The following is a 15,442-nucleotide window of genomic DNA, read 5'->3' as shown; positions in this document are numbered from 1 at the left end:
AAAAAACAAACAAAACAAAACACAAAAACATGTAAACCTTGAGAGCTTGTTTGGAGGTTCTAGTAGGGGAGCACAGCTGCTTGCATACCCTTGACTGGTCATTGTCTTTGACTGAGCATGTAGCTTCAGGAGGGACGCACATAGAGTGGTGAAGGAGAAAGGAGACCCTACCCCGAAAAACAAAAACCAAAACAAAACAAACAAAAAACCCCCCACATATGAGCAGAACATGAAAGAAATGTGGGGCACCTTGACTGACCAAATGTGTAAATTATGGACACACAAGAAGAACTTCAGCTCAATGGCAAAGAAAATTTTTTCAATAAAATTATAGAGGAAAATTTCTAAAGTTTAGGGAAAGAGATGCCTAACCAAGTACAAAAGGCATACAAAACACCAAGTGGATGGGATCAGAAAAGAATTTCCCCACATCATGACATTATAGCCAAAACACTAAATACATACAACAAATAGTACTAAAAGCTGTAACAAAGAAAACATCTTTTCACATATAAAGGCATGTTCATCAGGTTTTCGATGGATACCCTCAAACCAGAAGGGAAAGGAATGATGCATTTCTAATATTCAAAAGACCTTGGATGCCAACCCAAACTATTATTCCCAGAAAAATTCTCTCCATTTTGAATGAGAAAGAAAAGCTTTCCATGATAAAAGCTGGTTGAGGGAATTTGTGAACAGTAATCCATACATACAGAGGGCACTAGATGGAATACTTCACATGGAAGAGAAGAATAAACAGATTCTAGAGGCTACAGGAGGAAAAGAAAAACATAATCAAAGCTAGAATCATTGTTAAGCAAATGAAGACCAAGAAAATACCAAACTTCACAAAATCATCATGACAGGAATAAATGCACACTTTTCTATAATAACTCTAATTTTTGTTCTTAAGCTCCTAATCAAAAGACAGAGACAAACTGGATGAATCAAAAAACAAACAAACAAAAACAAGACCCAGCCTTTCATTACCATCAAGAAACTCATCTCACCATCAAAGATAGACACTACCTTATGGTAAAGGGATACAAAAAGATATTCCAGGCAAATGGAACTTTGAACCAAGCAAATGTGGCCATTCTAATACTTAAAAATGGACTTCTAACAGGAATTAATCAGATCTCTTACCATGATCAAGTTGGCTTTATTCCAGTGATGCAGAGATGGCTCAACATATGTAAATAATGGATTCAAGGACAACTATCATGTATCTCAGTAGACACAGAGATGTTTGACAAAATGCAACAACCCTTCATGATAAACCCCAAAGAGACTAGAAACATAAGGAACATATCTCAGTGTAATAAAGCCTATACACTACAAACCTATAGCCAACATTATGCTAACTGTATAAAAATGAAAGCATTTCCACTAAGATGAGATCAGGAACAAGCAAAGGCTTTCACTCTCTCCACTCCTATTCAATACAGCACTTGAAGCCTTGGCTAAAGCAATAAAAGAAGGAAACAAAACAAATACAAATTGGAAAGGAAGAAGTCAAAGTATCTTTATTTGCAGATGATATAATTCTGTACATGAGAGACCCTGAAGACTGCTCTAGAAAACTGCTAGAGCTGATAAACACTTTTAGCAAAGTGGCAGGATACAAAAACTGGCATTCAAAAATCAGTAACCTTTCTATATACCAATGACAATTTATTGAGAAAGAAATTAAGGAAACCCATTCAAAAAAATATTAAAAATACCCTGAAATAAACCTAACCAATTAATAACTTTAAATTTAAATTTATTTTTATTATTATTTTTTTTTAGAGAGAGCAAGGGAGAGAGAGGGAGGTAGGATGGAGGGAAAGAGGATGAGAGAGAATTCGTGCACCAGGGCCTCTGCTACTGAAATCAAACTCCAGACGCTTATGCCACCTAGTGGGCTTATGTAACCTTGCATTTGCCTCACCTTTGTGCATCTGACTAATGTGGGATCTGGAGAGTCAAACATGGGTCCTTAGGCTTCGCAGGCAAGTGCCTTAACCACTAAGCCATCTCCCCAGCTCCCAAGTAATAACTTTAAAATACTGAAGAAGAGAAAAACACTAGAAGATGGAACAGACCTTCCATGCTCATGGAATGGAAGACTTTATATTGTGGAAATGGCTGTCCTACCAAAAGCAATTCATAGATGGAGTGCAATCCCTATTAAAATTCCAACAGTTTTTCACACAAACAGTAAAAAGAAGTCTTAAAATTCATATTAAACATAAAAGACCTCTCATAGCTAAAGCAATCCTGAGCAAAAAGAATACTGGAGGTATTACCATGACTGATTTCAAGTTATACTACTTTACCATAGTAATAAAAACATCATGGTACTGGTACAAAAATGGACACATAGATCAGTATACTATTACAGATGACCCAGATATGAACCCACATAGCTACCACCATCTGATTTTTTAAAATATATTTATTTATTTGAGAGAGAGAGAGGAAGAGAGTCAGATATAGAGAGAATGGACACACCAGAGCCATTGCAAATGAACTCCAGATGAATGAGTCACCTTGGATCTGGATTACATGGGTACTGGGAAATTGAACCTGGGTCCTTAGGCTTCACAGGCAAGACCTTAACTGCTAAGCATTTTCTGCAGCCCTACCATCTGATTTTTTTTTTTTTTTGTAAAAATGTAAAAAACTGCATGCAGGAGGGGGAGAAAAAAAAACAGCCTCTTTAACAAATGGTGTTGGGAAAACTAAATATTTACATGTAGAATGAAACTAGATCCTTATCCCTCACCCTGCACAAACATTAACTCCAGATGGCTCAAAGATCTTAACACAAGATTGGAAACTCTGAAAATACTAGAGGGAAAACACTTCAAGATGTAGGCATAGGTAAGGACTTTCTGAATCTGATGATGGAAATAAGATCAATAATCAACAAACGGGACCTCATGAAATTCAAAGGCTTCTGTACATCAAAGGAATTATTAACTGAGTGAAGATACAGCCTACAGAATAGAAGAAAATCTTTGCCAGCTATATGTCTCTTAGAAGATTAATATCCATAATGTATAAAGAAACCAAAAAGCTAACCATCAAGGAAATGAATAGTCCAGTCAAAAAATAGAAACAGGGCTGGAGAAATGGCTCAGTGGTTAAGTGCTTGCCTGTGAAGTCTAAGGACCCTGGTTCAAGACTCCATTCCCCAGGACCGACATAAGCCAGATGCACAAGGTGGCACATGCATCTGCAGTTCATTTGCAGTGGCTGGAGGCCCTGGTGCTGCGTTTTCCCTCTCTCTCTCTCTATCTGTTGCTCTTAAATAAATAAATAAATAAACAAACAAACAAAATAGAAATATAGTCTCAACTTCTTAGGGAATGTTAGCAACAAGTTCATGGTCTCTCTCTTTCCTCTTCATATCCATTTTCCTCTTCTCTCTTAGCTACACTCAGCTCTTCTGAGATGTTCCCTTTCTTTTTTTTTTTGTGCAAAACTATTGTATTTACAAAAATGGCACAAAAGTGAATGCAACAGTCAGTGCACATGCACACGTCATTCACATCTTTGACAAGGAAGGCATCTTAACACTACAGAACTGAAGAGAACTGGCATCAACACAGCTGTTAAGCACTGAAGTCACACAAATTACACCAGATTGGGCAAATATTGCCCAAGTAAAATTCTATTGTTAAAGCTGAAACAGGTTTAAGGCCATTCAAGTTCAAGCAGTTGTTCAAATCTTTTGGAGCCCATCTACTTGTGATTGAATTATGTGATTTTCTTCCAACTTGTGGTCTTAAACTTCTGTTTTACAAAATCCAAGAGGAAAATATAGAAGAAATCAATACAACAGAGGTTATATTAAATAAGAATAACATACAAAGCTATAATTACGATGAAGTAAGGAAAGCCAAAACAGTAAAACCATAAAACTTGTTACTTGCTGGAACCAGTCCTACACTGAGTTAGGTTAATATATACAATTATGTTCAAGTAGATTACGTATGTTGCTCTAACATGTCCTTTTCATCAGTGCACTGTTAAATTAACCAAAACCTCTACACATGTATATTCCCTTGTAATAGCAGCACACACTACCGCTACCTGCAAAGCTGTCAGTCTCACATGACTTGGTGAATGAAAGAAAACAGAAAGTGGGTTAAGTATAGTAAGGAGAAATAATGGGAATTTGAAGGCTCATGCAGTTCAGCTCTTTTAATCAGCCCGCCAGCTTGCTAGCCACAAGGGAAGGCTTCCGCTGAGGAAGGTCCTGTGGGGTGGGGATGTGGTCGCCGGTGACCTCTGTCTTATCGGGGCCGCTGCAGGAAGTTGCTTGTTCTTCATCTTGGCTTTAGCCATGTTGTAATCCCCAGAATCAAAATACTTTTGCCCTTTCTGTAATCTTTTTCTTAAAAAATCAGAGCCGCCAGGTTTCTGCCCCAGGTGAGGGTACCGGGCTTTTAATTTTGCTTCTTCAGCTTTCTCTGGACTAGACACTTTATCTTCCATTTCCTTCTGCTCCTCGGCCGACGCCGCCTCGGGGACCTCGGCGGACATGCTGCTCCCTCTGCTGACGAGACGCCGGAAAGACTCGGTTAGCGGGTGGTCGCCGCGCGCGCCCGCCCAGCTCCCTGGCGCCCCACGACGCTTCTCCCGGGCCGGTGGTCGCCGCCTTGTGACGTCACGAGCCCCGGTGCCCGCCCGCCAAGGGCCCGACCCTGTTCCCTTTCTTTACCACACTTTTCCCACCCTGTTCTGGCCAACTCATAATCATATTCTCTGTCTCAGACACCTCCTCCTTAAACCCCAAACATGGTTCTGATTTCTTGCTATACATGTCCACAATTCTCTTTTCTTTTTCATTCCATGTAGCACACTCACTGTATTTCAGTTGCTTAATACCTCTGTTTCTAACCAGTAAGTGTCCCAAAACCCAAGAGCATATTTCTCTTATACAATCTGGTAATTTAGTGCTTAACATAAGGACTTGAGACATACTAGATGTACTGTAACAAATATACTTAAATTAAGAGTGCCAAATCCTAACCACTAGACCACCAGGGAAGAGATCAACAAGTATATTTAAGTTGAAATTCCAAACACCAGGGGAATTTGGTAATGAGAAGAGAGAAAGGAAGGGACGAGCCAAAGGATGGTTCGCTGAGGATTAAGTTCAGTGGTTCGAGGAAAGATGGACTTGGTTGCTGTTTTTCACTGTGGACCTCTGGAAAACTACAGCACACCATAATGACAAGTTCACCTGGAGAAAAGGAATCTGTGATTATAATTTGATGTTTTTCAGAGGTCTCTGATGGTGGTTGTACTCTTCTGCTTGTGGGTGATCTTGGATACTATGCAGAGGATTGTCAACTCACACAGGCATTTGGTGCCTGTGGAATTTGTTAGGGGAAAAGATCTGTTAATTTCTAGTCTCCAGAATTATACCTCTCTCTCTGAATTTTGCACTTAAAGGAGACATGAAGGAACCAGATGACCAGGATACTGATGAGGGCAGATCAGATATATCAAAAAGTGATGGGAAGCAGTCTTCTAAATCAGAGGCAAAATGTAAGTAGATATGATCATACACACAAATGTGAGTAAGCTGGTCCAGATGGTAACATTTCCTTTTGGGTTACTACATTTAGGCAAAATAGTTTGGAAAGAGTAAAAATCTGAGTTTGTAGAGCGCAGATAGTATACTTGTTTAATTCTCTTACAAAAACGCACGAAAATGTTTGATCTTAGAGAAATTACCAATTACCAATTGCCCAACTTTCTGGTCCATTTAAATGCAAATTGGGAGTTATTTGGAACTTAAATTGGGTAATGAATTTCATAGACTGTAAACTAAGAAGAAGGTGAGGCAGTTTGTATTAACACCCTAGTCTTGAGATGGGGAAGTAGTCACTGGCTGTCACAGTCACAAGAAAGAGCTTAGACGGCACTGGGGAGCAGTTTGTTGGAGCCCTCCTTTGGGAAATCCAAGCTGCATGTTTGGCCTGTTCAGGTACCTTCTTTCCATCCCAGTGCATTCATCTATGGGATTTTGTCCTGTTGCTCACCTAGTCGGCGTAGCCCAGCTTTTCTGTCTCATTCATATTAGGCTTGGGCCTTGCCCTGGACTCCTTTAGCTTGACCTTGGATATACACGACAGGGGTTTGGTGTGCTGTCATTTTTTTCAGTTTGTTCTTCTGAATGTTCCCATCCACTGTCCCCCTATTTGACATTGTGTATTTTAAGCATGCTCATGTTTGGACTTGATTATCTGAACATTGGCTTCTACCTGAGACTGTTTCCATCCCTAATTTTCTTTCCTTCTTTCCTTCTTATCTTATTCTGAAGCTACTCTTTTAACTTATTTCTGGGATATCATTTCACAGAGTAATAATCTTAGTCGGAAGAGGTTACTCAGAGAATAGATCCTTGGTATATGTCTGTGTAAATGTTGGTAAAATCCAATTTAATTGAAATAACAATAGTGGTATGCTAACATTTTTGTTTATTTTTTGCTTTCTTATCAGCATGTAGTGATAGGAAATAGACTGGAAGAGAAGTGAAAATGGAGACAAACTCACAGAAAAAAAAGCGTTTTTGTTCTGTGTAAATCAAATGAACTATGATGAAGTAAAATAGGAAATTTGATTATGAAAAGCCATTAAATTCAGAGCATGAACAAACCAGAGGTTATAGGTACTTTAGAAATAAAATCTTTAATTAAAAATGTGTGACATTATTAAAACATATTGTTCTTAACAGCTCATACAAAAGAATCTCTCGATGCCACAGATGAAACAGTCACGGAAGGGGAAGCGTCGTATTTAGAAGATGAAGGCTCAGATCTGGAAAATTTGGGAGAAAGTTCAGCTTCATCTCAAGATTATTTTGAAAGTGGTGGCAGTTAAGTATTCCTTCAGTCAATAACTGTCACTGTTTTAATGTTTTTATTTATTTATTTGAGAGAGGGAGAGAGAGAGAATGGGTGCTCCAGGGCTTCCAGCCACTGCAGATAACTCCAGATGTATGCACCACCTTGTGCATCTGGCTTACGTGGGTCCTGGGGAATTAAACCAAGGTCCTTCGGCTTTGCAGGCAAGACCTTAACCACTAAGCCATCTCTCCAGCCCCAATTGTCACTGTTTCAAAGATGAGTTTTCTAGACAAATTGGACAGTTATTTATCTATCCGGAAAGAGAACAGTTTGCAGGAGATGGCTATGCTAAAAGCGTTACACATATGAAAGGGCAGCTAGCTGCTTTGGAGTTGTATAATCTGAGGGTCACATAAAGAATTCCTACTTCATCTCTGGGACTGAAGTGATCTAAGGGGTGTTGACCCCTGATGAGTTAGGAGGTCTCCAAGTCTCCCTTGGATGCGATGGGAGCTGCTCCTGGATTCTAGTGTCTGCGTGTTCCAGCCCAGCGTTGGTTGTCTTGCCCAAGTATGTTCCTGTGAACTTGGGGAAGTACAGTGTTAAGGTTTCAGCCTGCACTCTTAGCTAAAATATCTTCATGTTTTAGCATCTCAGGAACCACCTGTTCCACCACAGGCAGAGGAGGAAGTGAAGAAGAAAATATCAGCGACCTTCTACTATGAGTATGGGGAGCTGGTTTCAATGCCCTTCGTGACTCCAGATTCCAACATTCCACTGGATTTTCTCACTCTTGAGTATCCTCCCCAGCTACCTGCGTATAATTTGGGGGTTTTAGTTTCATAGCTCAGGGTGACGGCCTCGGGCAGCTTTCTGTAACTAGGATTGTATTCCAGCACAGCCACACCCACTCACTCACACTTTGTCCATGGCTCAAGGGCAGGGGTAAGTAGTCATGATAGAGACCATCTGGTCCACACTGTCTACTTCCTGTCCCTTATTTTCCTGAAGTAGGGTCTCGCTCTGGCCCAGGCTGACCTGGAATTCACCATGTAGTCTCAAGATGGCCTCGAACTCTTGGCCATTCTTCTATCTGTGCCTCCTGAGTGCTGGGATTAAAGGCGTGTGCCACCACGCCTGGCAAGTTTATCAACTTTTGTCATAGATAATTGCTAGAAACTTGGCCTTAAGAATATCTAAGGTTGAGCTGGGTGTGGCAGTGTACACCTTTAATCCCAGCATCGGGAGGCAGAGGTAGGAGGATCACTGTAAGTTTGAAGCCACCCTGAGACTGCATAGTGAATTCCAGGTCAGCCTGACCTAGAGTGAGACCCTACCTTAAAAAATCCAAGAAAAAAAAAGAATGTCTAAGGTAGAAATGCATGATCTTAATTTAAACAAAGCTTTTACTTGGTAAAAAAACAAATAACCATCAGGAGAAATTATGCTTCTCTGACGTTCTCTGAGTGGATGGAGAAGTCTGACATGGTATGAAGGTGACCAGAAGGCTTTTCTTGCCACTTCTTCCACCACCAGCCTGGGTGTCCTCCCTAGGCATGCATCTAGTGAAATGGTGGCTTTCTCTTTCTCTTCCTGAAGCCCTGATGTGGCTGTGTCAAACTTTAGAATGTGCCTGTTGTGCATCAGAGCAGACAGGACACGGGACAGCAAGGGCTAATTGGTCTGGAGAGCAAGGGTCTGTGAAGTGGGGGTGACTGACAAGAGGACAGTGTTTGTCACCACTACCGTGTCACCGTTGTGAGCTGGGGGACAAGTTCCATTGCAGACTTTAACTTGCCTTTCTGCAATGATTGCCACATCCTAAGCACAGAGCAGCCTCTTAGCAAAGGAGACATTGAGAATGGGATGTGTGTGTCTGGCATCATGCTTACTATTGCATAAAAATAGTGTACGTTGGGCTGGGGGAGGCAATGCCTCTATACATGATGTCTCAGCCTGTGGTTCTTTCCACCTTCTCTTCTGCAAAATTCCCTGAGCCGTGGTGGGCGAGTTTTAAGTCTTCTTCACTGATGAACTCTTTGGAGTCTCTGGATCTCTGCCTTGGTAGGTGGTGAGTGTCCTCAGCGTCTGACTCCTTCACCCTGGCGCTGATTGTCAGGAGCAGCATGGAAGCAGCTCTCTTGCTCATCTCCTCATTCCTCTGTGGTTTCAATTGTGAGTTGGCTGAAGTATGAGGGGCAGTTTGTCTCCTCAGGTCTCACTATGTTCTGAAAAAGAAGAACAGATTCTTCAGCAGACAGTGAAGTCAGCATAAATGGGATCTGCACTACAAATTTAGGGAGAATTTGATGTATGTAGCCCCTCTCTTAGCCAAAACCTAGCGAGGACTTGACACTGGGAAGCATAAGCTTTGTCTCCATAGGATTCTGATCTGGTTCCCAATTCCAGATATGGGTCACTTTACACTGAGTGGATTTCTTAGCCAATCAGAAAGCTATTGGTTACCCACCAAGGCTGTGTGCCACTATTGCACTGCTGTGCACATCCTGTCAGGGTGTTTGCTTCTGAGTAGCTTAGACCTCTGGTTGCTCAGACTCTTGTTGGCCACTTTTCTCCAGTAACTCATGTAGTTTTTTTCAGCACTAGAAGGGCTAACTGACTGGGGACTGGCTCTCTTCCGGGTTCTAGCCAGGTCTCTCCATGCACTGTCAGTAGCATATGGTGTCTTCAGCAATAGGGTCTTAGCTTTTGTCTCAGGCTGGTAATCAAGTGCTTTGACAGAAGCCTGTCTTGATTTGGGGACCTTGAAGGACTCTCTGATTAATAGAAATAAGAGCCTTGAGCTGGCAAAGGTCAGGATACACATCATCTCCCCTTAAGTCTACAGGCTGGAGAGATGGTTTAGTGGTTAAGGCATTTGCCTGCAAAGCCAAAGGGCCCAGATTCAACTTCCCAGGACCCACATAAAGCCAGATGCACAAGGTGGTGCATGCATCTGTAGTTCTTTTGCAGTGATTGGAGGCCCTGTCATGCCCATTCTCTTTCTCTTTCTCTTTCAAATAAATAAATAAAATATTTTAAAAGATATATTTCTTTGAGAGAGAATATGTGCATGCAAGGGCCTCTTGCCACTGCAAATGAACTTCAGACACATGCACCACTTTGTACATCTGGATTTATGGGAATCAAACCCAGGCTGTTAGGTTTTGCAAGCAAGTCCTTTTAACTGCTGGCTGAGCCATCTTTCCAGCCCTTCATTTCTATTTCTATGAGACTCAATCTTAGGCATTTATGCCTTTCTTAAACTTATATGATTCTTTATTCTTGCACAGATCACAGGCCCTGAAATGCCTTATCATTCTTTCAGTTTAGCTACTTGGTAATAACAGGGTCTACTTACTTGATTAGAAATTGTTTATATTTCACTATTTGAATTACAATAACCAAGATATTCTCTTTTATGTTGTATGCATTTCTTCATATTATAAGTTCTAAACAATTTCTTTCTCAGAAAATATTGATTTTCTTATAATTAAATGGATTCCTCTAAAGTGATAACTTTTTTAAAATTAATTTTTATTTATTTATTTGAGAGCAACAGACAGAGTGGGAAAGACACACACACACACACACACACACACACACACACACACACACACAGAGGGAGAGAGAGAGAGAGAGAGAGAGGGAGAGAGAGAGAGAAAATGAGAGACTGGGTGCATCAGGGCTACCAGCCACTGCAAACAAACTCCAGATGCATGTGCCATCTTGTGCATCTGGCTTATGTGGGTACAGGGGAATCAAGCCTCGAACCTGGGTCCTCAGGCTTCACAGGCAAGCGCTAAACCACTAAGTCATCTCTCCAGTCCCATAATAACAAGAAACAAGACCTCAAGAAATATTCATTTCTTTGGTGGGGGGGTTCGAGGAAAGGTCTCACTGTAGCCCAGGCTGACTTGGAATTCCCTGTGTAGTCTCAGGATGGCCTTGAACTCACAGCAGTCCTCCTACTTCTGCCTCCCAAGTGCTGGGATTAAAGGCGGGCACCACCGCGCCCGGCTTGTAAGTGTCTTTCAACATCAAGGAATAGGCTTGTAGAATCCTTTTACTAGGATCACTCAACACACTTAGCAGGCTTCGTGAGTACAAATGTGAAGACACGGGCTTTGGCCCGTGTTACACAATGTGACTTCATTTCAGTGGCGCAAAGGAAATGACACTCCATAAGAGGGTTTCACTTATTAATGCAAAGCAGTGTATTTTCAGGATTCTAGAGGAAAATTAAGGTAGCATTTAAATCAGTATGTGAGGATTTTCACTGAATTTCAAAATAAAATTGTGCTAGTAATATTAATAGGAAAATTATGAGTTTTGGGATAAAATTCAACTATATTAGTCTCAAGTGTTTATGTTAATAACCTGATTTTTAAAAAAATTTTTATTTATTTATTTGAGAGTGACAGACACAGAGAGAAAGACAGATAGAGGGAGAGAGAGAGAATGGGCGCTCCAGGGCTTCCAGCCTCTGCAAACGAACTCCAGACGCGTGCTCCCCCTTGTGCATCTGGCTAACGTGGGACCTGGGGAACCGAGCCTCAAACCGGGGTCCTTAGGCTTTACAGGCAAGCGCTTAACCGCTACGCCATCTCTCCAGCCCGATTTTTTTTTTCAAGGTAATGTCTCAAGGTGCGCTCAAACTCATGGTGATCCTCCTACCTCTGCTTCCCCAGTGCTGGGATTAAAGGCATGTACCATCACACCCAGCTAATGGACTGGATTTTTAAGATAGACAGACTATATAATGTCATGACTTCTCCTACTATCCCTAGGGTGGCCACTTTGTCTCACCTCTTCTCCTTAGCAGTTTTTCCTCAGACATTCTTTCGGCTATGACTGCAGGAGGCGAGCCAACCTCCAGCTTCTGGACAGCAACACCGTGATGTACATGGCTGGGAACAAGCTGATCCTTCTGGATTTTAAGACCAAGGAGCAGACCTACCTGCACACCAGCAGCGGTCAAGGAATTGGCGCCATTGGGGTGCGCTCACTGCTGATAACGTAGAGAAATCGCGACGTGGGCCACCAATAGTGGCCGTCAGGGGCCCTGCCATGTGTGGCGCTGTGGGATCACATGAGATGCACAGCCACTTTTATCCTAAGATGTCTTCATCCTTGAGAAAGGACCTCTGTGTGCAGCCCAGACTGGCCTCTGACTCACTACATAGCTCTCTTGTGATCCTCCTGCCTTAGCTTCCTATATACTGGATTTCCAGGTGTGCATCTCCAAACCTGTTCCCTCGAAGCATTTTCTATATATATGTTAATATTTTATTTTTATTTATTTGTTTGAGAGAATAAGAGAGAAAGAGAGAGAGAGAGAATGGGTATGCCAGGGCATCCAGCCACTGCAGATGAACTCCAGACATGCATGGCCCCTAGTGCATCTGGCTTACATGGGTCCTGGAGAATCAAACCGGTATCCTTTGGCATTGAAGACAAATGCCTTAACCGCTAAGCCATCTTTCTAGCTCTCAACGGCATTTTCAAGTGGATTATACAACCACTGAATTCACACACATTGCTTCCATGTAAGCTTGCAATAATAAATCCACAATATGATTATCCCACTTTGCAGGTAAGGAACTGGAAGCTTTAGAAGCTAAGGGACTTCCCCACACGTGTGCATGCATACGGATGCCAGAAGACAGCCTATTGCTCAGGAGACATGCCCACCTCTTTTTATTATTATTATTATTATTTTATTTACAACTTCCATGATTGTAAACAATATCCCATGGTGATTCCCTCCTCCCTCCCGCTTTCCATTTTGAAACTCCATTCTCCATCATATCCCCTCCCCTCTCAATCAGTCTCTCTTTTATTTTGATGTCATGATCTTTTTCTCCTATTATGATGGTCTTGTGTAGGTAGTGTCAGGCACTGTGAGGTCATGGATATCCAGGCCATTTTGTGTCTGGAGGAGCACGTTGTAAGGATTCCTACCCTTCCTTTGGCTCTTACATTCTTCCCACCATCTCTTCCACAATGGACCCTGAGCCTTGGAAGGTATGATAGAGACATTACAGTGCTAAGCACTCCTCTGTCACTTCTTCTCAGCACCATGGAGCCTTCAGAGTCATCCCATGGTCATCTGAAAAGAGAAGGTTCTCTAACCAAAACTGAGAGTAGCAATATATGGGTAAGAACATTAAGAGAAGTGCTTACTGGGCAGTTTGGTGAGCATAGTATATATGCACTTAGTCAAACAGCAGCCGACGTTATACCCCTAGGGATCATGACTACCCCTGTTTTAAGTTTTCAGTATCAGGCATGTATTCCCTCCCATGGAGGGGGCCTCCAGTCAAATTAGAGGGTGGTTGGTTTTCCCCATAGCAGACGTGCCACTATTGCACCTGTTGGCTCATTTGGCTTGGCTGGTCAGGTGTAAGGCTTGCAGTATTCACTGTTGAGTGCCTTCACTGGTGATTTATCTCTCTCCCATTGAGATGCATTCAGTGTGGCTTTTCAGGCTTTCTGTCAGCTGCCCACCTCTTTTGAGCTGGGCCGGTCATTTGCCTGGAGCAGCTCCACTAACTAGTCTCAAGGATCCTCCTCTCTTTCTCAGCCTTTCCAGTGCTGTGATTTCAGGCATGTATCACCATGCCTGGCTTTTACGTGGACACTGTGAATGTTTCTTTCTTTCTTTTTCTTTTTTAAATTTAAATTTAATTTATTTACTTGAGGGGAGAGAGAGAAGGAGAGCGGGAAAGTGAGATAGATAGAGAGAGAATGGGCATGCCAGGGCCTCCAGCCACTGCAAACGAACTCCAGATGCAGGCGTCCCCTTGTGCATCTGGTTTTATGTGAGCACTGGGGAAATGAACCTGGGTTGTCAGACTTTTGCAAACAAGTACCTTTAACTGCTGAGCCATCTCTCCAGTGTTCAAGGTTTTTTTTTTGTTTGTTTTTGTTTTTTTTAATATGTGGGCACTAGAGCTATGGGTGCCTAGATAGTAACAGAGGCCTCTCCTCTATTGTGGAGATCATATGACTTTTCTGAACGAGTTACCTAGTTGAGGATGAGAACTATATTTTGCAAGGCTATGAGAAACCCGTGAGGAATGTGTTTGGGTATATTATCTTCTAGAAAAGACTAGGGTGGATTTATATATTGAATATAAAGCCAATGCCTTGCACTTACTCATTTCTAGTCTCCCCTTAGCAACTTCCAAAAAGGCAAATATTTTTACTTACTGAGAAAAGACCTAGAAAGATTTTGGCTGGCTTTTCACACATCCACGTGCTCACAGATCTCACACAATGTTTCTTTGTAAATGTGGATCTAGACTATTTTCTCTGTCCCCTTGGGATCAGCTTTTTCTTATTCCATTTGCTTCCTGGCTCTAAAATCTACTCTCACACTTACCACTGCAACTTGTACAATGGGGGACAGGTCTAAACTGAAATAATATGGGAATGATATCTGTGCTCACAAAGGTTATTGTGAAATTTAGAGGCACTGGAGCATATAAAATCAGACCAGGGGCTGGAGAGATAGCTTAGCAGTTAAGGCGTTTGCCTGCAAAGCCAAAAGATCCTGGTTGGATTCTCCAGGACCAACATAACTCAGATGCTCAAGGGGGCACATGTGCCTGGAGTTTGTTTGCAGTTGCTAGAGGCCCTGGTGTGCCCATTCTCTCTTTCTCTCTGCCTTTTTCTCAAATAAATAAATAGGGCTGGAGAGATGGCTTAGTGGTTAAGTGTTGCCTGTGAAGCCTAAGGACCCCGGTTTGAGGCTCGATTCCCCAGGACCCACGTTAGCCAGATGCACAAGGGGGTGCATGCGTTTGGAGTTCCTTTGCAGTGGCTGGAAGCCCTGGTGCACCAATTCTCTCTCTCTCTCTGACTCCTTCTCTCGGTTGCTCTCAAATAAATACATAAAAATAAACAAACAAACAAAATAAATAAATATAAAACATTTTAAAATTAGATTAGGAGCCGGGAGTGGTGGCACATGCCTTTAATCCCAGCATTGGGTAGGCAAAGGTAGGAGGATCATCATGAGTTCAAGGCCACAATAAGACTACCTAGTGAATTCTAGGTAAGCCTGGGCTATAGTGAGACCCTACCTTGAGAAAAACAAAACAAAACAAAACAAATTAGATCAGGGACTGGGGAGATGGCTCAGTGGATAAAGTGCTGGCTACTTAAGCTAGAATACCCCAGTTCAATTCTCAGACCCCATGTAAACAACCAAAAGCTGTGGCAGGCTTCTGTCATCCTCTCATGCTGCTATTGATGGCCAGATGGGAGGCAACAGGAGAATTTCCCAGGAACTTGTGGTGCGCACAGCAAAGAATAACAGCGAAAGTCTGGAGTGGGAAACCCTGCCACAAATGAGTCGGGCAGGCAAGGACTGACTGACCCGAAAGCTGTCCTGTGACCTCTGTATGTGAGCTATGGCACACACATGTCTGAACTCACACATGAACATGCATACACAAACAAAGAGTGAAATGAAATAATATTAAGAGGTGGTTGTGGTGGCGCATGCCTTTAATTCCAGCACTTGGGAGGCAGAGGTAGGAGGATCATCGTGAGTTCAAGGCCCATATGAAGTTCTGAGACTC

General features: G+C 42.2%; 1 protein-coding gene and 1 pseudogene across 1 annotated transcript in view; one reads left to right on the top strand and one right to left on the bottom strand.

Moving 5' to 3' along the window:
• Cfap44 (cilia and flagella associated protein 44) overlaps positions 1-15,442 on the top strand; it is a 62,275-nt gene that overhangs the window by 5,984 nt on the left and 40,849 nt on the right. Inside the window, exons 2-5 of the mRNA XM_045148024.1 lie at positions 5,452-5,547; positions 6,740-6,880; positions 7,501-7,648; positions 11,688-11,850. Of these exons, the coding sequence (XP_045003959.1) occupies positions 5,457-5,547; positions 6,740-6,880; positions 7,501-7,648; positions 11,688-11,850 (543 nt within the window). The 5' untranslated portion in view covers positions 5,452-5,456. The remainder of the gene's footprint in view (positions 1-5,451; positions 5,548-6,739; positions 6,881-7,500; positions 7,649-11,687; positions 11,851-15,442) is intronic.
• LOC123460174 lies at positions 3,438-4,536 on the bottom strand (annotated as a pseudogene).

Source organism: Jaculus jaculus, chromosome 4, assembly GCF_020740685.1.
Source record: "Jaculus jaculus isolate mJacJac1 chromosome 4, mJacJac1.mat.Y.cur, whole genome shotgun sequence".
NCBI lineage: Eukaryota > Metazoa > Chordata > Mammalia > Rodentia > Dipodidae > Jaculus > Jaculus jaculus.
Note: the sequence above shows the minus strand (reverse complement) of the source record. Positions and strands in the feature narration are given on the sequence as shown.